Here is a 21,939-nt window from a genome sequence, read left to right as displayed (position 1 = left end):
ATATAAAGTATTTAAAAAAAAAAAAGACAGGGGCGCCTGGGTGGCTCAGTCGATTAAGCGGCTGCCTTCAGCTCAGGTCATGATCTCAGGGTCCTGGGATCCAGCTCTGCATCGGGCTCCCTGCTCAGCGGGGAGTCTGCTTCTCCCTCTCCCTCTGCCTGCCTGTCTGCATACTTGTGATCTCTCTCTCTGTCAAATAAATAAATAAAATCTTTAGAAATAAATAAATAAAAATAAAAAATAAAAATGAAAAAAAGACAAATGAAATATACCAAAATGTAAATGGTGGCCATTGTGGGGGGGGGCGGGGAGAGGGGGAGTAAGATTATAAGCAAATATTTTTTCCATCTGTATATGTTTCTATAGTTTCCAATTCTTCTACAGTAAGTATATACTACTGACACAAGTAAAAAAATAAAGAAAAAATTAAAAATAAAGAATAAAAACAAGCCAAATTATCTTTTAAAGGGTAATCCACCTCCCAAAGCAGGATTATAAATATCAGAAAGCAATTTGTCAGAAGTCAAGAAGGCACTCCTATCTGAGAGGCTGTAGCAGGGAGCCAGGAGGAAGACTTGAGCATGATTCCGGCTTCAGAGATGTCCTTACATGAACCATCTGCCCTCTCTGGGCTGCTTCTGTGGGGAACCACTAAATGCTGCTTCTCAAGAAAGTCTGCTCTGATATCTCTCTTGTCAGTGCTGACCTGTGAGCTCTCTTGAGATCAGGACAGACCCTAGGACTCACGACCCATCCCCAACAGGAGCCAGGCCTGGTAACCAGCATGCTGGCCCTACCTCCAAGCTACTATGTTCACCTGCCTGCCCTCCCCAAGGGAGAGTCTGAGCCTGGGTTACACCTACTTATCCTGAGCTGGATATAAAGCCTAGCATATGTGACAGGGCTCCAGGAAGCATTTGCTAAACAAATGAATAAATTAAAGAATGATATTCTAGACTAGTGCTGTCCAACTGAACTTTCTGTGGTGATGGAAATGTTCCACATCTGCTCCATCCAGTATGGGTAGCCACTAGCCACATGTGTCTACTGAGCATTTGAAATGTGGCTCGTATGACCGAGGGATTGGATTTTCAATTTTATTTAATTGTAATTAATTTCAATTTTAAAAGTGTCCCATAAAAATACTTACATCATAGGATAGTTTAAGATTACACAAGATGATCCTGGGGCGCCTGGGTGGCTCACTCAGTTAAGCGTCTGCCTTCGGCTCAGGTCATGATCCTGGCGTCCTGGGATTGAGTCCCGCATTGGGCTCCCTGCTCAGCAGGGAGTCTGCTTCTTCCTCTGACTCTCCTCCCTCTCATGCTCTCTCTCTATCATTTTCTCTCTCTCTCTCAGTAAATAAATAAAAATCTTTAAGAAAAAAAAAGATTACACAAGATGATCCTTTAAAAAAGAAAGAAAAAGAAGGGGTGCCCGGCTGGCTCAGTGGGTAGAACATGGGACTCTTGATCGTGGGGTTGTGAGTTTGAGCCCCACACTGGGTGAAGAGATTACTTAAAAATAAAATCTTTAAAAAAAAAAAAAAGAAGAAGAAGAAGAAAAGAAGGAGAAAGAAAACTTCAAAGACCAAAATGAAAAGGCAAACCCCAGGCTTGTTAAAATATTCACAATACATACAACTGACAGAGGCTTTCTCTCCAGAATATACAAAAGAACTCTTAAAACTCAATAATAAAACAAGACCATTTAATAAAAAAATAGGTAAATGCCTTGAACAGGCACATCACAAAAGAGGTATAAGAGTGGCCCATCATCATGTGGAAAAATGTTCAACGTTACTGCCCATCGGGGAAATGCAAATTAAAACAGATTCCACCACCCACCCACCAACCCAGAATGGCTACATTTAAAAAGAATTACACTACCAAGTGTTGGTGAAGATGTGGGAATGCAAGAATGGGAAAAATATTTTTATTTAAAGTCATCAATTAAAAAAGATAATTCAGTGTTTGGCAGTACTTGATAAATGATTGTGGCAGTATACTGAAAATGGGGGGTGGGGAGGAGGAGGGTCCCTAACAGCCCCACGGCCCCATCTCCGTGCCCAGTATCACACAATAGGAATTCACTGGTCTCTGGGTCTTCCTAGCATAAAGCTCTCCTGTATGAGCAGCCAGAGCCACTGGGAGAGACTGGAAGCAGTGGGGAGGGAGGCATGCAAGACTGGGACAGGAAAGACTCTGAAGATTTCGCAAAAGGAAAGCTTCTTGGCCTATATGCCCAGAGACGATGAAAAAGGGCGTTCCCTCCAAGAGGAAAGCTTAAGCAAGCAACAGGTACAAGAAAGGGGCTGGCAAAGGTGGTCCCCCTCCCCAGGACTGACCACCCTCCTCCACCAGCGTCCTGCCCTTTCCCACAGACCTCCCTGATTCTCTCACTAGCTTTGCAAGGGGAGCTGGCTGGCAAACACTTCCATTGCATATGCCTGCAAACCCAGGCTCAGAGACACGGTCCCAGGTCACGAGACTTAGACTGGCTGAGCTCAGGAGTCTGCTCAGGACATTAAGCCAGGTGATAAGGTGGTGCAGCTGCACAGAGGAGGAACGGGGACCCAGCCAGGCTTGGGGGGGGGGGTCCTGCACACACTCACCCACTGTCCACTGCCCTCAAGACTGCAAGCTCCACGCAAGCGAAGGCTCTGTTAGACCACCACAGTGTCCCCGGGCCCTGCCCAATACCTGGGACACAGAAGCCATTCAATACACTTTGATAAATAAACAAACCAACAAGCAAACCCAAATGGCTCTCCCGTTTTCAGGACACTTTCACACACTGTATCCCACAGGCTTCTGACAATTGGCTGGGCAGGGATTCACTGCCTCCCATTTTACAAATGGGAAGCTGAGGCTCAGAAACAGAAATCCACTCTGGGCTGCTTTCCTGAAAATCTGATTGAGGAATGTCCCCAGGAAAGTGCCCCTTGACTGGAAAAGGGACAGATGAATTCCTCTGGGGTCCTGCGTTCATTCTGTTCTCTGATCCACACTCCCTCTGCAAGGCCGAGATGTGTTCACCCCAGACCCTGCTCCAAGGAGCCCACGGTCTCAACACAGAGGAAGACACAGACCCAAGCATCTATAATACCTACTGTTCAGTGAGAGAAAAGTGACAAAGGGTGGTCTGCAGATGAAGGAAGGAAATGGTAGTGCTTCCTGGAAAGGCGGTCTCTCAACAGTGATGCACAGGTAAGCCTGGGCCCAAGGCAGCAGAGGTCCAGAGGAGCTGAAGGGGGACCCAGAGAGGGAGCAAGGTGTGAGGAAGGGCGGGATCCTGGAACCAGGCTTGCAGCTACCAGCTCTGGAATTTCGGGCAGGTCATTTAGCCTCTCCGGGCCTCAGCTTTTCTCATGTGTAAAATGAGGGTGATGATGCTCCCCCACAAAGAGTAAATGTAGAAAGAATTAAATGGCTTTGTGGGTTCTCTACTCACAACATGGTTCAACAAATGGAAGCCACCTGCATGCATGGGGACGTGGGGGCAGAACAGTAATGGCATCACAAGTTTGGGAAGTAGAATGAAAGTAATCCAGCTGGGTATTAGTCAGAAGGCAAATCCCAACCCAATAAACAGGGGGTGGGTCGCTCTGCCTCCTGGCTCTTCCCACAGACACCCTCCCCCTCCTGCTGGACACCAGAGCCACCACAGGCCGAGTGAGGGTCTTGGACTGACCCAGGGCCGGGACCGGTCAGAGACTACACTGAGGCAGCCCACACCCGCCTTAGCAGGGACAAGAGCTCCTCACCTCCCCCTAGCCCCAGGTGAAGCCGAGATGCCAGCCAATCACATCTGTGTCCTCCAGAACTCAGCTCAGAACCTCAGTCTCTCCGACTCCCGAGTCCTTACTCTTCTAACTTCACCACAAAAGAAAAACAAGCACCAGAGTGAGGGGACAGGGTACCATGCCATAGAGGAGCCTCAGATGAAGTCAGGCCCGAAGACATGTCCCGGCTCTGCACTCAGTAAGACCAGCAGCAGCAGCAGCAGCTCATTTTTGTTACATGCCTACTGGGGGCTAGCCCTTGAGCTAGGTGCTCTACAGATGTCTCCTCTTCATCCCCACATCAACCCTAGGAGATAGGAATTACCTCCATTTTACAAATGAGGAAAACTGAGGCTCACCGTTCAATGATCTTGCCCAAGGTTCAGCAAGTGCTGTAGTAAGGGATCTGAACCCAGTTCTGGCTCCAAATGCCATGTGGCCACTTTTGCACAAGTGACAACATGGCCCCTCTGAATCCTTAGTCTTCCCATCTGTTCAAGGGGGGCACTGAACGAAGAGTAATGATTTGGGCAGAGCTTTACAGTTTACAGCCCTGAAACCACAACAGTGCCTGGAGAGAAGCCAGTAGGCCGACACAATGCCCCTGGGGCTCTGTCTAAGCCGGACCTGGAGTGGAGATCCAGGGTAGGTATGTCAATTTCCAGCTCTCAGCAGGGCTGCAGAGAACCACTGTCTGGCTCCTGGTCCTCAGTCCCAACACCTGGTCCAAGGTTCTTCTTCCTCTTAGAGAAATTTGGGTCAGATGTATTACAACCACCAATATCTGCTCTTTAAACCACAAGATGAGACACATTTTTAAATGTCTGAAATTTTGCCTAGGAGGGAGGGAGGGTGTGTGGCAGAGAGCACCTACAATCCTGGGCCAGTCACTCTGGGACAGTTATGCCCCAAGCTCCTCCACCTGGCCCATGGCCTGCCAACTCCAAAGGCTCACAACCCAGAAGGGCCTGTGATCACTGAAGCCAAGTTTTCCCAGAAAGGAGAGGATAGGGAGGCCCAGACAGATGAGAGGGCATGCCCAAGGTCCCCGAGCCAGCTAGGGGCAGACTTCATGATGAAGAGCCCCAAGTAGGTGCTGGAAAGGGAATATGACTGTGTGCGTGTAGGAACTCCTTGCGCGTTTATCAGAGCCTCACGTACACTGAGAGCTTACTGTGTGTTCAACCTTGTGGGAAAAACAAGAACATACAACTTGGCTCCTCCTCTACAGGCTACAAGCTCCCTGAGGACAGGGCCTGGGTTGGATCCCATCCCCAACCTTCCTAGACACCCACTCTGAGCCAGACCCTGGGCTGTGCAGGGATCATGAAACTCTGCCCCTGTTCTCAAGGACACATAAGCCAACAGAAAGACATCACAGAGTGAGTGTGCTACAGCAGAAGGAAGGATAAGGAGTGTGTGTGTACCAGAGCTCTAGCAAAACCCAGCCTAGGGAGAAAGGGAAGGCTTCGGGGAGGAGATGGCACTTGAGCTGGGTCTTAAAGAATAAGTAGGGGTCAGTCTGGTGGCAAAGAAGGGAAGGAAGGCCCTTCCAAGAGGTTCTGTTTCCCAAACATTTACATGACAGCAGTAACAACAATAATAATCATCCCAACATTTATTGAGCATTATACCATGGGCCAATCTCTGTATTGAAGCACTCGTACAGTACATGTATTAACTCGTTTCATCCTCATAATGGCCTTGTGAGAGCATTGCTATCATTATCACCATTCTGTAGATAAGGACACCAAGGCCCAGAGAGCTCAATTAACATGCCCCAAGTTCCCCCATGTTAGTCCCCAGAGCTAGGATTCAAACCTGGTAACCTAGTTCCACGCCCACAGCCTCAATCAGCACCCTCTGTTTCTTGGATACGTACTTCATGCCAGACTTGGTACTGGACACAAGGGAAGAGAAATGAATCAGAAGAAGCTCCCGATTTATAAGGACAGAAGGACAAGTAAAGAGAAAAATCCCAGGTCTGAAGCTGCATAAGGAAAAGTCCAACACTGCTAGAGAACGAGCAGAGCAGGTATCGGCAAGAGATGGAGCTGGACTGCTGGGAAAGCCTTGAACATCACACCAAAGGGCTCAGATTTTTCCCACTGGCCAACCGGTTGCCAATCTATAAGCCAAGCTGTAGTTATCAGAGGCGACCTTTAAATCACGTACCAAAGACCGGAGAATAAATGGATGTCTCTACAGATGGGTAAGTGGATGATAAAATACCAATCTATTGAAAAGAGGGCTTAAAACTAATAACCCCATTAGGCATCTTGTCCATCAACACACACTAAAAATATAACTGCTGTCATGTGGACCACGGAGAGATTTTTGTCCTTGTATTCAGAAAACTCCGATACCCCTGCTGTCAGGGATGGGAAGTAACAGAAAGTTTCTAAGCAAGGAGTTCTTAGATGGCAAGGTCTGGGATTTCTGCTCTCCACCCACCCCTGGGCCCCCCCGCCTCTCCGAGCCCCTCAGTCTGCTGGAAGTCAACCGTCTAAAAGCCCCAAGAAGAGCCAACCCGGGCGAGAAGCTCCAATGCAGAGATATTCTCACAAAGAGCGCTACGTAAGTACAAATGACTGTTTGATCAATCATTTGGCCTCGGCGTGGGATTTGGTTAGAATTAAAGCCATCTGGCTGCTGGGGGTGGGGGGGGGGTGATGGGGGAGGAGACAGGCAGGCGGGAAAATGACCCACCCCCTCCCCCAGAAAGCATTGTTAAAATGTAAGGGGGAAAAACAGTCAAGTCCCTGCTGTTATTTCAGCCTAAGCCACTTAATCCTTCAGCACATAAAGCAACTTATTTTACGACCTTTTCCCTTTAAAAAGTAAATCTGAAGACGCTGCCTTGAATTCAGATATCTCTGAAACACACAACTCATCCCTCCCAGTGAAATATCCTGTTTCATAAACCTTCCTCGAGATACTTGAAACTGCAGATCACTAAATGCCTAGCTTTAGGCATCTGACATTCCAGAGAATTAATATTTAAACTTATTATAGGAAAAAAAGAATTGAGTTTGGTTGAAGCATGAAATATTTAATAGTGTCTCCAAATTAGAAACCCTATTTTGTTTCGCACTGGAAATGCCAACGTTATTACCTGGGCTTTGCACTCAAATAAGATAAAATGCACAGGCAGTCTTGAGATTAAACACATAATTACAGCTGTTTTCTCCAGAGAGAAGGGGAGTGAGGCAGGTTTGGGGAGTGGAAGCGATTGAGTTTCATTTTTACGATACACTTAAAATTATACTATCATCCTTTGCCTGGAGGGTTGGGTTTGAGAGCGTTGAAGCTACTTAATCACCGAAAAACTGTGTCAAGATCCATGGACCCACGGAGGCCTATTCAGCAAAGCCATCTCTGTCTTGGAATGGGCCCGCTGCTGGACAAGACCCGGTAACTTTCTCTACTCACTAGGACAAAAGTATTAAGTGGTTTGGGATAAAAATTAAGCTTCAATTGACACAGTGGATCCTGGCAACCTCTGCCGGCACATGTAATTTATTTACAGGGTTGGAAAGTCGGCAAAATACATCATCAGCTCTTATACAAACTTCTACTAGGTATTAAATACCCAAGCCTCAGAGAAGTAATTCATATAGACCAGCAACGTTCCAAAACAAACCCAATCTCCAGCCCTCCGGAGAGCTTAAAACAGCAAATGGGATCTGTATTTTTAAAGTCAGGTTTATAATTCTCCCTGGTTTCTTGCTAAAGCTTTATTTTCCATCAAACCTGTTATTTAAAATAAAAAAAAAAAAGGCAACAACATCTAAAAGAGTAATCTAGTTGTTAAAAAGACACAAGTAGGAAGAGCCCGGGCCACAGCGCCCCCCTGATACTTCTCCCTACTCTCCCTTTCAGACTCAGGGTCAACATCCAAAGGCAAAGAAGCGTGGGGCCATAAAGACTCCTGCGGTAAGTGTGATTCTCTGAGAATGTCCACCGTCTCATGAACGCGTGCACCCTCGTGCAAGGCCACAGACACAAACCAGCAGCAGGACCTTATCCTTCTAGGCTAGGGGTCATCTGGTTTGTTCTTCATCTAACACAAAAGACCCATTTCCCACAAACCAATGCTCAGGTTTACTCTGATTCCTGGACTGTTCTCCCTCCCAAGCCCTTCTTCATCTCATCATTGAATAGGAAATGATTGTTAGTAGACCTCAAGCCACCATGCCCAGTGAAGCATGCATTCTACCACTAGGTATGGTAGGGCTCAGGAGGAATTCTCTTCAAACATCAGAAGGTATCTTCAGAAGCAGTGGAAGGGAGACCGCAACCAGGGCCTGGGTAAGGAATCTCCCCAAACTGTGGGAAAGGCTCAAAAAGGGTCTAGAACCTGCAATAACCCGTGGGACATGTGTGTGCCTCTGCTTCGGAGAAGGAGCTGCTTCGAGAGGGTCTCTCCACCGCCTGAGAGAGTCCTAGCCTGAGGACCCCACGTCACAACTGGGAACCGCTATCTTTCCCCCATTTCTACAGCAGGGAGGCGGACAGACACAGACAGTCTCCCCATAAAGTGTCACACCTCGGCCCGTTAGCAGAGCCTCAGAAAGGGCTGCTCCAGGGAACAGCTGTCTGGACCAGCCTGTGGCCTTCTGCCACCTTCCCCCGGCATGGGGGACACACTCCATAGCCACAGCAACTCCTCGCCACTGCCTGGGCTGTAAAGCCTGTCCTTGACTGTGCTGTGCTTTAGGGGGGGAAACACTGGCTTTGCTGTCAGACAGAGCTGCATTCAAAACCCGGGCTTTACCACTTACTACCGACACAGCTAGTCGCTGTGAATTAAATAGTCAGCTTATTACTGGGGCGAATCACTTAAACTTTCCAAGCCTCAGTTGCCCCATCTGGAGAACTAGAATAATGCCTGCTTTTCTCACAGGGTTACTGGGCCTCATTAAATGCAGTCACAGCTACAGGGCCCAGCCTGGCACACGGTAGGTGCTCAGTAAGGTTAGCTGACCTCCGCCTTCTGTTTTCTTCGGTGGTCAGCCTCAGGAGTCAGGAGATCAAAGGCGAAGTCAAGTCTGAGACACGGGTGGCTTCTTCCCACACCCTCGGTCCTTCCTGACCTCCCCAGTCCAATTCATGTGGAATCCTGGAGCATCAGAGCAGGAAGGGACTATGGATCATCCCATCCAACTGCTTCCCATTTTACAGATGGGGAAACAGAGACTCAAAGCCAAGAGCATGGCCCACATGCACCAAGGCTGCACAATGGTGCATGTGTTCGCTCCAGACAGGCCCAACCATAACCACCAAATAAATTCAGGCCATACAGGAAATGCATTATTCAGTTAGCGGACTGAAGGTCTCCTCAGTGCATCTGACTCAAATGCTGACTTTAAACACAGCTTGTAATGCTAACACAATCCGCCTCGATCCGCCGGAAACCCTCTGAAGGAATAACCCTTTGGAGTTTAGGGGAAGATGGGGAAAAGAAGAAAACAGATGCTTTCAGTGACTTTAAACTGTAAGACCACTGGGTTAGGGCTGTATTCTCCCCACCCCCACCGCATCCCAGGTCTGTTTCCTTTCAGTTTCTTATAAATAAGGCCTAGAGAGACCAAAACAGCTACAACCACCCTCCCCCTTTTCTGCTTTCCTTCCTCACTCAGCTATCAGTCCCGGACTTTGCTTCTAATGTGAGAGCATTTTTTTTTTCATTGTAAACTATTAATTCGGGCAGCCACTGTTGATAAACAAGAAGTCCGTTTTTAAACTGCTAGAATCATTAGCACAGTGAAGGCAAGCAGCACGAATATTTCAGGAGTTTGCTCTTTTTTTCCTGGCCCCGGTTTTACAGCTGTGCTTTCTGCCTAATGCAGTTGAATTTTTCAAAGCCCACTGCAGAAGTTTGTTTCATTTCTTCTCTCCCCTTGAACTGAATGTCTTTGTTTCTTTAAGCTCAAAAATAAACTACCCCCTACCAAAAGAAACAACACAACTCTCTAGGTCCAAACTCATTGCAACTCAAATCTATATTAGCAAAATAAATTAGCAAACCACGGAATCTAACTTTACATGTAATCATATATATAAGGTGAAGTTGTTGAAATACCACCATATCGGCTTCAAAAAAGGGAATTCTTTTCCAAGAAAACTCAGGGAAGGAAGAGCAATTACCCTCTCTATGCAAAAGCCATAATTAGCAATAGTCACTGGTCAATTTACAAATAAAGTGGTATTTATTTGTTTCTTTTTTTCCTAATCCTATCCAAAAAAGGATTGAAAACTTTAGTTTCTCCCCTTTTCTAGGATGCTGGCCAAACTCCACAAAATAAAACCGAAGAAAATGATGATAATTATGCAACATCCAGAACAAAGAACATAAGAATATATTTTTTTAAATGATTCATTGTGCACTTATGCCTGTAATGAGATTTTAACGCACTGTAAAAATAAGTGTGCTGGCTCATTTAGCTTCTCACGCAAATGTTAACGCAGGGAGATGAATAAGTCAAAGACGGGGTGGGCTTTTTTTTCTTTCCTCAGAAGTGTGAACGAAAACCACAGCATATAAAGAAACTTATGTTTTTAAATCACAGATGGAGCAACACAGCCTATCAATATGATGCCACAGCTAAAGGGGTCCTGAGACCTCAGCCCAGCGAAGCACCACAGGTAAACTGCTCAGAAACGACCAGGCCTAAATTAAGTCACGATCTCATGTGATGGTTTTCCTTTCCTTTTGTACGCCAAGTCCTAGCAGCTTCTGGAGAGCTTGGGGGGCAGGAAGGGAACAGAAATTCTAGCCGCCCAGGATTCTTGGGGCATCTTTGGGAATTATATTTCCGCTACACGTCTATAAAAGATTTGTCGGATACATAACTCTTAGGACTGTAGACGCAACATGTTCCTATCGCGTTTGGGTACCCACACACATACATGTTTCTCTTTGTCTCACTGAGCCTGACATTTGGCCAGCAGGTTTTTCTCCCCCTTTTTTGAAACCTCAAGCACCGAAAAAATTTGGATCTGATTATTTCCGGATCGCAGGACCAGCACTTTAAAATGGATGAAATGCAAGCAAATTGCCCACCAGAGCCGGAGGGGGTAAATGCTTTCAAAATAACTCATACCTTTCTATTAGGGATGTGCTAGCCCCTCCAAGGCCTCCCCAGGGCATCACAGTGGCTTCTGATTTGGATGAAGAAATTCTACCAGGTAATGCCACCAAAACCATCGTGTTTACTCTCCACCATCGCCGGCCTCTGATGCCCATGCACACAAACCACAACTGCATTTTGTTTTCCTTTTTCAAGAAAAAAAAAAATCTATATACTAGCTATTTTTTTAAGTTACAAGATTGACTACTTTTTGGCATTTTCGGCCATGTTACGATGGCTGTTTACTAATGGCAGTGTCCACACATGTGTCACGATCATCAGCCTCTCTTTTTTTGCTAGGACGTGTCCCATCTCAGCACACAGTGAAAAGGGCCCAGAGAGTCGCTGTGAATTAAATAGTGAGCTCATTATCTGGTTCAGTCTGGGAATAGCAACTCTGGACAAACGGTAAACTAAGAAGTTTTCTAACTAGGCCATAGGTACTCCTTCCAAAGAGGACAGAAGAAATACCAAAAGCAAAAATATTTTAAGTTCTCTGGGAACGTTCAGGAGGCCATCCAGTAGGCCAGCTCTCAGCCGCCAACACACACATGTAGAAGGTACAAGCTGGGGAACCAGAATCAAATATTTGCAACAAGGAGGCTTAGAAACTGCCACTTTCTGTCTGTAGCTCTGAGCACATCCTTGAGCCCCTCGGTGTCTTCATCTATGAAATGGGAACAGTAGTAATGACAGCCAGGATCTGCCCAGCACTTTAAAGACCACAAAGCACTCTACATCTGTTCCCTGGGAGCAGCCCACAAGGTAGGCAGAGCGCAGATGGCGCGAGGGCAGATGAGAGAATGTGTGGGAACACACGCTGAGAACCGTACAGCACTGTGCACGGGGACCAGGAGTCATCAGGCCATCGCCACAAGCTGTCTGCCTCCATAAAGCCCAGATGTTTACCTTCTTTCCTTGTCAGGACTTCCAAAAGCATAGTGTTGGGTCTTTAATACTAAGAAAGAAAAATGCAGCATCTGGTAATTTGGCCTTTCCAGCTGCTTGGAATCTGGATAAGCGGGACTCTGCCATAAACAGATCGTGATTCTTATTGTAAATGATGACAATGTTAGTCCATGACGTCGCACCATTCCCAGCGCCTCCTGACTCCAGATCTGGAAACGCCGAGAAGTCCAGCATGTACGGATAAGCTGCTAGACGCAAGGGCTTGCACCCTTCCTCGGCTTAGGGTCTATCCGAAGCAGAAGGCAGATCATCTGAAACCTGACCCCAGACCGAGCAATACCGTCTTCTCTCCGGTCACTGGGCAGCTGTGGCCACAAAAGACCTGAGGCTTGGCTCCTCTCAACTTCCCATGGCCAGCGCGCCCGAGAGTGCGCTTCACGTTCAGCATTTTAAAAATCAAACGGTTCTCCCTCCTTTCCCTGCCCCCTTGATCTCAAGTATCACTTACCCTAGCATGGTGCCCAGCATGAATTAATAAAAGTGACCCCTTCTACCTTTTTAGTTTATAAAGCATGCTTACAACCATTGTTAGGTTTAACCCTGGGAGGAAGACATTATTACCTCTCATGCAAATGAAAAACCAGAGGCTGAGCGCGTTAAACACATCCCAAGAGGAATCCCCACAATAGCCAGGCACTGAAGTGGCCCTTTCACTAAAGCTCTCTTCAGTCCTTCCAAGTCGGTCTCACAGTAAATTGACAAATGGGGGAACTAGGGCTCAGAGAGTGAACAACTTTTCCCCCCAAGCTCCCACAGATCATAGGTGGCAGGGCATAGTCAATGAATATTTTTCAATTGGTATTTGCATCTGTTTCCAATAAACCTAAGATTTGGAGCTAGATACCAAACATTCAAAGGGTTACATGGTCTGGGGAATATTTGGGTGGGAGCACGGGCAGTAAGAGGTGCCGGTTCCTTGTGGCATTTTTAAGAGGACTGCTGAAGCTCTGTGGGGAAGCGGATTTTGTCTCAGATCACTGAGGGGCTGGACTGTGAGGAAGAACTTGCTTAGAAGGACAGAGGCCACATTGGAAATTTCTTCCAGCCCAGGTCAGTGAACAAAGGCTGGCCAGAGAGCTCCCACCCAGACCTTGGCGTAGCCCGTTACACAGGAGACACTTTCCCCACCCTCAGGCCTCAGTTTCCTCATCTTTCAAATGGGTATGATAAATTCTACCCTACTAGCCTTGCTGGAGGCCGTGAACAAAACAGTTTAGAAGCCTCTCACAAAAGCTTAACCAGAACGACCATCTTAGGATACAAAGAAAGAGGCTGTTCCTCCCATCCTTTTATCCTCCTCTGCCCTTTCCAAATACAACCCTGACTTAAACATCTCATATATTAGACGTTGGTGGGGGAGGGGGAGTGTGGATAAAAATAATCGGGGAAAATGGAAGTAGGAAGATCTTATGCAAAGCATCCAGATGAGAGGTCTCTAACCACGGCTCCAAACAAAGACTACATTTAGGAGAACCATTCACCAGGTCTGCAGAGAACTTGATCTTCAGTGACAGCGAAGATTTTTTAAAACTAAAACATTGCAGGAGGGTATCTGTTTAAGGGAGGATTATGTGTGGAGCGGGACAGCAAATATTACTCATGTCTTGCTGCGCACCACTCCTCTCTGCCCAGTAAAAGAACACCGCCTATGGGTATCCCAGTAGTAATACTCCAAAGCCATTGTTTTCTGTGTCTACCCTTTCAAACAGGATCCCTATCTGTTGGAGAAGAGACTAACATTGAAAATGACACAAGAAATAGCACTCTCCTACAAAGTCAGGTGTTTTCATTAAAAAGAAAAGCACTGTTTACGTTCATTTCATTTTACCAGTGCCTGAATTGGGAAGTTGGTTATTTTCTACCCAGAAAAAGCCCTCATTTCTAAAACCAAGACATCCTGCCTTTTTGACTTCGCAGGGGCTGATGCTAAAGGAGTGATGTTTATAGAGCCAAAAGAAACTTTTTGTCTTCCTTGAGAATCACCTGGGAATAGAACCAAGAAGTCCTAAAAGCTAAAATAATGAAACCCCAAGGCTTGGTTTCTCTCAGGGGGAAAATAAGGTGTGGGAACGGGGGAGGACACTGCACCTTAACGTTTCCCCAATTTCTGGTTAATTATCTGTCAGCATGAAACTTATAAATAATGGCTCAATAATAATTAACTGTGATGAGAACAGGTTCATGAGAATGCCAGCATCATCGCTGACTTTGAGCCCATAAACCCTACTGGGGCCTGCACCTTACACCAACCAGCCTCACTGGGTAGAGGAAGGGTACTGCAAAGGAACTTCTGACCAAAGATGATGCTTCTGAAACTTCAAATTCAGAAAGGCCATTTTTTAAGCCAGAAATTGACTCAAGCTGGATCACAGATTCATAAAATTTTCCATCAGGAATCCAGAAATCATCTGATGTAATTAATTCCTCACTTGACAGAAAGGGAAACAGGTTCCAAGAGGGCAGAGGTCTTGCTGAAGGACTCTGGTTTTTGTTATTTAGTGCCATCAGAATACATCCAAATATCCCTGCAGCCAGCTCAGATGCTCGAGTTGCTAGTCACCCTAATTTATAAGATTTCTGTAAGTTTCGCACAACTTTTATCAGAAATACACAGAAGCAAAATAATGTAACCTGAACTTTCTATACACACACTTCTCCAAAATAGGTTTATTGAGTTTAAATTAGATGCCCCCTAAACAGGCATCATTTTATAATGACAACCGAGTCCCAAACAACTAGAGAGAAACTGATGAACACTAGAGAAAGCTCCACCAAATTCTCCAGAGAATTCCCACAAAGGTGTGCGGTGTCCAGGCCAGGCAGCGTGAATTTCCCCACACCTCCTGCCAGGCACGTTGGCGGGACCAGACTTACCTTTCCCGGCGGCGGTGGCGGCGGCCTTGGGCGGCCCGTAGTCTCGGGGGCTCCGTGGCCGGAGGAGGTCGTGGGCGCACGACGGCGGCACAGGCGGCCGGGGCAGCAGGTCACGCGGGGCCCCATCCACGCAGCTGCCGCCGCTCACGGTGACCCTGAAGGCCATGTGCGTGCCGCCGAGGCCAGTGGGCCCGCGGCCTGGACCCGGAGCGCCGAGGGCCTCCTTCGGCCTCTTGTCTGAGTGCGCCTCCGCCACCTCGCAGTGCATGGCGCCAGGGCAGGGCGAGCCGCTGGGAGTCGCGCCGGGCTCCTGGAGAGGGGAGACAGCACCCGCGTGTTAGAATGAGCGGAACAGCCCCTTTCTATTCCGGGGGAAGTCTGGGCAGGTCACCACCACCTCCTCGGTTTATTCCTCGTCTCTAAAATGGGCTAGCCCCACCACACTTACCTTAACCTGACAAACCCACCTGATCCCGCAAAAGCCCCTTTCTGGCACAGGAGCGGCTCGCACTTCCTTCTCTGGTGTGTCGAGGGCCCCGGCCACCCGCCGCCACAGCGCATTCCGCGAAGCCCGTGCACCCTCCCGCTCAAATCCGCCTCCACCGATACCAGCCTTCTTCAAAGGAAGAATGGGGAAACTGAGGCCTGGAGAGGTGAGAGCGCCTGTGCGGTGTCACCCAGTGAGACAGGAGCGGGCGGCAACTATGATTCCCAGGGCAGGACTCTGGCGGAGCGACGGAGACTACTCCAGGTGGGTCAGGGGCTGCGCGCCTCCTGGGCGCTTCGGGGACCCGGCTGCGCGCAGGACTGTGAACTGCGCACCCACGGGTCTGGGGCGCCGACCCTCCGAGACTGACCCCCGACCACCGAGGCCGGGAGAGGGGGCGTCCGATGATGGGCGTTCACTCCCGCGTCACGAACCCATCACGAGCACACAGAGACACGCACACTCCCCGCGCAGCAGAGAAAATGAACCCATCTCACGCGCAAACCCGCACAAAGTCGGTAACGCCCATGGACGCTGGCTCCCACGCATACCACACACCCCCGCAAATGCACACTGGGGACACGGTGTGCCTGCCACACGTACTGCTCTCTCATTCACCCGCTCAGACACTCAGCAACACTAGCAGCCTCATTGGCTCACACTCCACGAACACGCGCTCTGGGTCCCCCTCCACAGAGCCTCGATCCTTCCAACACCCCTACTGGAACAAGGGCCCGGGGCCCCCAAACTCTCCTTTCCTCGCGGCGCTCCCGCGCCATTCCAAAGCTCCCGGGATTCGAGCGTCGCTGGGACCCTAGCCTCGGATCTCGGGCCCCGGAGCCCGCCCCCTCCCCGGGTCACGGGCCGCGCCCCCTCTCACCTCGCCGCTGCGGCTGCAGCTCGCGGGTCGCACGGCTCGGCGCGCCTCCACTGGCGCCGCAGCCCCCGCAGCCGCCGCTGCCGCCGCGTCCTGCGGGGCGGCATCCCGGGGCGGGGGCGGGGCCCCGACCTGCCCGACAGCCGCTCCAGCCACTGGCTCGCTGAAGCTGCCGCGCAGAGGCCAATCGCGGCGCGAGGGCGGGGCCTCCTTGCCTGGGGGCCTGGGCAGGGCCGGGCGCGGGGCTGGGCGGAGGGTTTGACAGGCGGCGGCTGCCGGAGCCCTGCGCTGCCCGCTGCCCTCCGGCCGCTTGGCCGGGCAGGGCGGCGCCGCGGGCGGGAGCGGCAGGGCTCTGTCGTTGGAGCTGGGCTGGCTGGGCGGCGGAGCGCACTGGGCGTCAGGGGAGCCAGGCTGTGTCCCCGCCTGTCCCAGCGGCTGAGGAAGGACCCTTCCCTTCTCCGAGGTCAGTTTTCTCCTCATCAAATGTGACCGGCGAAACCTGCCCGCGGAGGTAACAGATATGAAAGTGCTTTGAAAGTTTTGTTGCAGATCCAAGCGGCTCACTCGAGAACCTGCACGCATTTCACAGCCAGTCTGCGGCAACGTTGGGACGAGAACCAGGGATCACAGACCACTTTTCTTACGTTTTTGTTTTTGTGGTGTTTTTCAAGGTAGAGTCGAGTCCAGCCTAGAGGGTCTCAAACTCCAAAGTTGAAAGACAAAAACAGGGGCGCCTGGCTGGCACAGTCAGCTCACCATACAACTCATGATCTCAGGGTCATGAGTTCGAGTCCCACCTTGGGCGTAGAGCTTACTCAAAAAAATTTTTTTCCGAAAAATAAAAATGTTTATTAAGACAAACAAAACCAGATGCCGGGTCCCAACTAGAAAATATTCTAATTGGGGGCGCCTGGGTGGCTCAGTTGGTTAAGCGAATGCCTTCGGCTCAGGTCATGATCCTGGAGTCCCGGGATCGAGTCCCACGTCGGGCTCCCCACTCAGCAGGGAGTCTGCTTCTCCCCCTGACCCTCTTCCCTCTCGTGCTCTCTATCTCTCATTCTCTCTCTCTCAAATAAATAAATAAAATTAAAAAAAAAGAAAATATTCTAATTGTATCTGTGAATCTGCCTGGGGGCAGGGCCCCAGCGCCTAGGTTGTTAGCGAGCTCCCAGGAGATCTTAGAGCCTTGGGGGTTGAGACCCATTCCTCTAAGTTCCTTCCGGGCCTGGATTCTGGGCTTCCCTCACAAGACAGCAGTCTCAGGGAGCCCTGTCCAATGTGTAGAAAGAACACCACCCAAAGAACAGGACTTAGAGCGACTGGAAGCAGTGGCTCGGTTCCCTTCTCTGAGCTTCAGTTTCCTCCTGTACAAAACAGGGTTGTTCACCTGAGCTGGATAATCTGCCAGGGCTACTGGAAGGGTCCCTGGAGGATCCTGAGGTGGTCTCTGCATTTCATCTCAGCCCACCCCCTCTGCACTGTTTGCTGGTGATCTGGGCCACTCCAAGGGACCTGTCTGGCTTCACACTCTCTTAAGGTAGGGGTCTGGTCTCTTTGGCCTTGGCCTCAAGTTGAAAAATGTATGTAGAGCCCCTCCCTATGACACAATAGGTCAGGTCTCACAATAGAGGATTCTGCAAAGAGTAAGAGACCTCAAGCAGCATCCCTGGAATCTTGGGAAACCAGGATTTTAGAATCATAAAATTCTAAAATCTGATTTCCTATAATTGGTTAAATATAGCATCTTACAATTAGAGATCAATAATGATAAGAAGGTCCTTGGAGATTTAGTTAGACCCACCCCCACATTCAAAGGAGAGAGGATGTGACTGGCCCACAGCAATGTGGTGGGTGTGGCAGAGCTGGCACCAGCATCCAGGCTTCCTGACTTCCAGTCCAGTGCTCTCCCTTCTTTACCAGCCAGCTGCCTCTAATAGGTATAGGATATCCTCCAATCTGCCTATTACACACAGGTCAAGGGCCAAGGGCTGCATAGGGCACCTCAAAGTCTTCCATGTGTCTGGGGATTTGGAGTTGAGAATTGTTGCTACTTTTATGGTAGGAGGAGAAGAGGTAGAAGGGAGCAAGGGTAGCTTACCAACCCCTCCAACACACCACTAGGTGCTCCTCCCCATAACCCCTTCTGAAGTTCCAGTGCTGGCTGTGCCACCAACAGGCCATGTGGCTTTTTAGCAAATCATAATCTCACTCTGGCCCTCAGTTTCCACCTCAAAAAGCAAGACCCAGTTGGAAGATGACTGGCCTTTCCAGTTCTACCTTTCAGTGAGTCCAGGAGCTGAGTCCTCTGCTGTCCCTCCCTCACCATACACACACACACACACACACACACACACACACATACACTCTCTCTCTCTCTCTCTCTCTCTCTCTCTCTCTCACAGCACTGCACACTTAGGACTCTGAAAACACTTGCTGAATAAGTCACTTAATCAACTGTAACTGCAGGCAAAGGCTCTCCAAATTTCCAAGATGTAGCAACAGCTCATTCACTTATTCTTTACTGGGCACCAACCCTGAGCCAGCCCCCACGCCGGAGCTAGGGAAATGGAGATCCTGCCCTTCCCCCTGTGAGCTCACAGATCTACCCCACTAGGACAGATGGGTTTGTAAAACCTGACAAAGCAATGAGAAGGTTAATCTGCTCAATAAAATAGACCTCTTAAACACTTGTATATTGCAGGACCCCTTTGGGGATATACAGAACCCAGTGGGTGCATGCATTTTTTTTTTCCTACAAGGAAATACAAGGAAGTGTTAACAGTGGTTAAGGGAAATGGAGGACTGGGGGGTACTTTTTTATTTTTTACTTTTCTGAACTGTTTCCTTTTCTAAATATATATTATCCTCTTTTTCAATAGGGATTATTTAAGTAGTAGGACTATGAGCTGTATTTTTTTCTTTATAGTTTGGATATGAAAATAAAATTCATTAATATTTTAATTGACATGAACAAAACACAGAAAAACAAATAAAACCCACTTCTCCCTACCCAGACAGTAATGTGTGTTTTTTATACTAACGAGTGTTCCAGCTCAACCTGGCTGTTGCCCTTCTAGTCCCACATACAGCCTGTCTACTCGATATCTCCATCTCCATCTGGATCCATCTCCAAAAGCAAACATCATGTTTTCTTTTCCGACTTAGCTCCTCATTCTTGTGCTTACCTAGTGAATGACCCCATGGCCAAGTCCCCCATGTCAGAAGTCTGAGTCATCTGAGGTCCCTCCTCTCCCACATTCCCATATTTGATTCACCATAAAGCCACCTAACACTTCCCCACCCCCCACCCCCATTTCTTCCCAACTCTTCTTGCCTCTAACCTCATCTTCTTCCCTATCACCCGTTTTCCATATAGGTCTCTCTCTCAGTCTCTAAAACATAGAATTGACCATGTCACTTCCCCGATGAAGACACTGATCATTAATAGATCCCAACAGCCATCTAAGTGAAGTCAAAAAATTTTCTCACTCCACCACTGAGCCCTATCCTGTGTTCCAAGCACCCTAAAATATTTTTCATCACCTAGAACCCAGAACATATATTCATGTCTTCATAGTTTTGTATATGATGTTTCTTAGGCTAACATTTTTCCCTCTTGTCCTTCATACTCCTTCCAAGAGTTGTTTGATACCCAGCTCAAGTGTCATTTTTTCTCAGAAGCCTTCCTGAAGTGCTCTGACTAGAATTATTTTCTTCTTGCACACTCTTTCAGCAGTCTTACTTCATTCTATGTCAGAACTTCTATTATACCATTTTATAACTACCAGTTTAACAGTCTGTCTCTTCCTCTAGACTGAGACCTCTCTGAGAGCAGGGGCAGCCTTTTGCCTTTGTAACTCCGGAACCTAGAACAGATTCTGGCACAAAGTCAGTACTAGGTCAATGATTATGGAATGCTGATTGAATTATTAAAGACTGACCACTGCTTCATCTGCCTGACTGCATTTCCAGCTAAGCACTTCTTCAACCTATCATGGCCTCTCTACTCACCATCTTTATCCAGGGCCGTAAACATATACTCAGCAAATGGTTGAGGCAAAAATAGACACTTCTGTGTATCTAAAGGTCTCCTGTGTCCTGGAAATATGAAAAAGGAGAAGCAATAGAGGTGATGGATGTTACACTGTTTACCCTGCCTCTATTTCTTGCAGTAAGAGAAGAATTAACATTCACTGGGGAACCTAGTATGTGCCAGGTAGTATGGCCGACAGTCTTCATATGTGATCTCATTTTATCCCGAAAACTCTGAGAGATTATCTTCCCCATCTTATAGGTGAGAAAATAAAAGTTCCAAATTAAGTCATTTGCCAAAGTTCTCAATTAAGAGTGTCTGCCTCCCATACATCCATGGTCAACTGATTTTCAATAAGAATGCCAAGACTGGGGCGCCTGGGTGGCTCAGTCAGTTAAGTGTCTGCCTTGGGCTCAGGTCATGATCCCAGGGTCCTGGGATCGAGCCCTGCATCTGGCTCTCTGCTCAGTGGGGAGTCTGCTTCTCCCTCTCCCTCTGCCCCTCCCCCCCCGCTCGTGTTGTGTCTCTCTCTCACTCTCTCTCTTGCTTGCTCTCTCTCTCAAGTAAATAAATAAAAATCTTTAAAAATAAATAAACTAATAAAAATAAGAATGCCAAGACCACTCATTGAGGAAAGAATAGTCTCTTCAACAAATGGTGCTAGGACAACTGGATATCCGCATGCAAAAGAATGAAGTTGAAACCCATCTCATACCATCTACAAAAAGTAACTCAAAATGGATCAACTTCCTAAATGCAAGAACTAAAAACCATAAAATACTTAGGAGAAAACATAGGGGTAATCTTGGTGACCTTGGATTTGGCAATGGATTCTTAGATGTGAAACCAAAAACACAAGCAACAAAATTTTAAAAATGGACTTCATCAAAATTAAAAACTTTTTTGCATCAAAGGACATTATGAAGGTAGTGAAAAGATAACCTACAGAATGGGAGAAAATATTTGCAAATCATTTATTTGATAAGTGTTTAGCATCCAGAATATATAAATAACTCATATAAGCCAACAGCAAAAAGACAACCCAGTCAAAAAATGGGCAAATGACACTTCTCCAAAGAAGATATACAATGGCCAGCAAGTACATGAAAAGATGCTCAAACTTATTAGTCATTAGGGAAATGCAAATCAAAATTACCATGAGGTGGGGCACCTAGGTGGCTCAGTCGTTAAGCATCTGCCTTCAGCTCAGGTCATGATCCCAGGGTCCTGGGATCGAGCACCGCATCGGGCTCCCTGCTCTGCGGGAAGCCTGCTTCTCCCTCTCCCACTCCCCCTGCTTGTGTTCCCTCTCTCGCTGTGTCTCTCTCTATCAAATAAATAAATAAAATCTTTTTTTAAAAAATTACCATGCGGTATCACTTCACACCCACTAGGATGGCTATAATAATTTAAAAAAAACAAAACAAAATAACAAGTGTTGGTGAAGATGTGGAGAAATTGGAACCCTCATACATTGCTGGCAGGAATATAAAATGGTTCAGCCACTGTGGAAAACAGTTTGATGATTCCTCAAAACATTTAACATAGAATTACCATATGATCCAGCAATTCTACTCCTGCTCATTGAGGAGTCTGCCATATGGGAGGCATATACCCAAAACAACATTGTTGTGGAAACAATCCAAATGTTCATCAGTGGATGAATGTATAAACAAACCGTACATATATATATACATACACATACACATAATGGAATATCATTCAGCCATAAAAAGGAATGAAGAACTGATACATGCTACAACCTGGATGAACCTCAAGAAC

The 21,939-nt window shown here is 47.7% G+C and overlaps 1 protein-coding gene across 4 annotated transcripts in view; it reads right to left on the bottom strand.

Annotated features, from left to right (window-relative positions):
- Positions 1-21,939, bottom strand: part of GLIS1 (GLIS family zinc finger 1) — a 233,049-nt gene that overhangs the window by 205,036 nt on the left and 6,074 nt on the right. For 2 of the 4 annotated variants that reach the window (XM_073896725.1, XM_025871883.2), the window contains exons 1-2: positions 16,128-16,238; positions 14,761-15,070 (exon numbers count right to left, since the gene is read on the bottom strand). In XM_073896725.1, coding sequence (XP_073752826.1) covers positions 14,761-15,028 — 268 coding nt within the window. In that variant the 5' untranslated portion in view covers positions 15,029-15,070; positions 16,128-16,238. Of the gene's footprint in view, positions 1-14,760; positions 15,071-15,227; positions 15,366-16,127; positions 16,239-21,939 lie in introns of those variants that run through there. The other 2 variants (XM_073896727.1, XM_073896726.1) reach the window with 2 other exon arrangements.

This window comes from Callorhinus ursinus, unplaced genomic scaffold (genome assembly GCF_003265705.2).
Source record: "Callorhinus ursinus isolate GAN/ISIS: 27379988/994484 unplaced genomic scaffold, GSC_fseal_2.0 scaffold9, whole genome shotgun sequence".
NCBI classification, from domain to species: Eukaryota; Metazoa; Chordata; class Mammalia; order Carnivora; family Otariidae; genus Callorhinus; species Callorhinus ursinus.
This window is presented reverse-complemented; position numbering and strand designations above follow the sequence as displayed.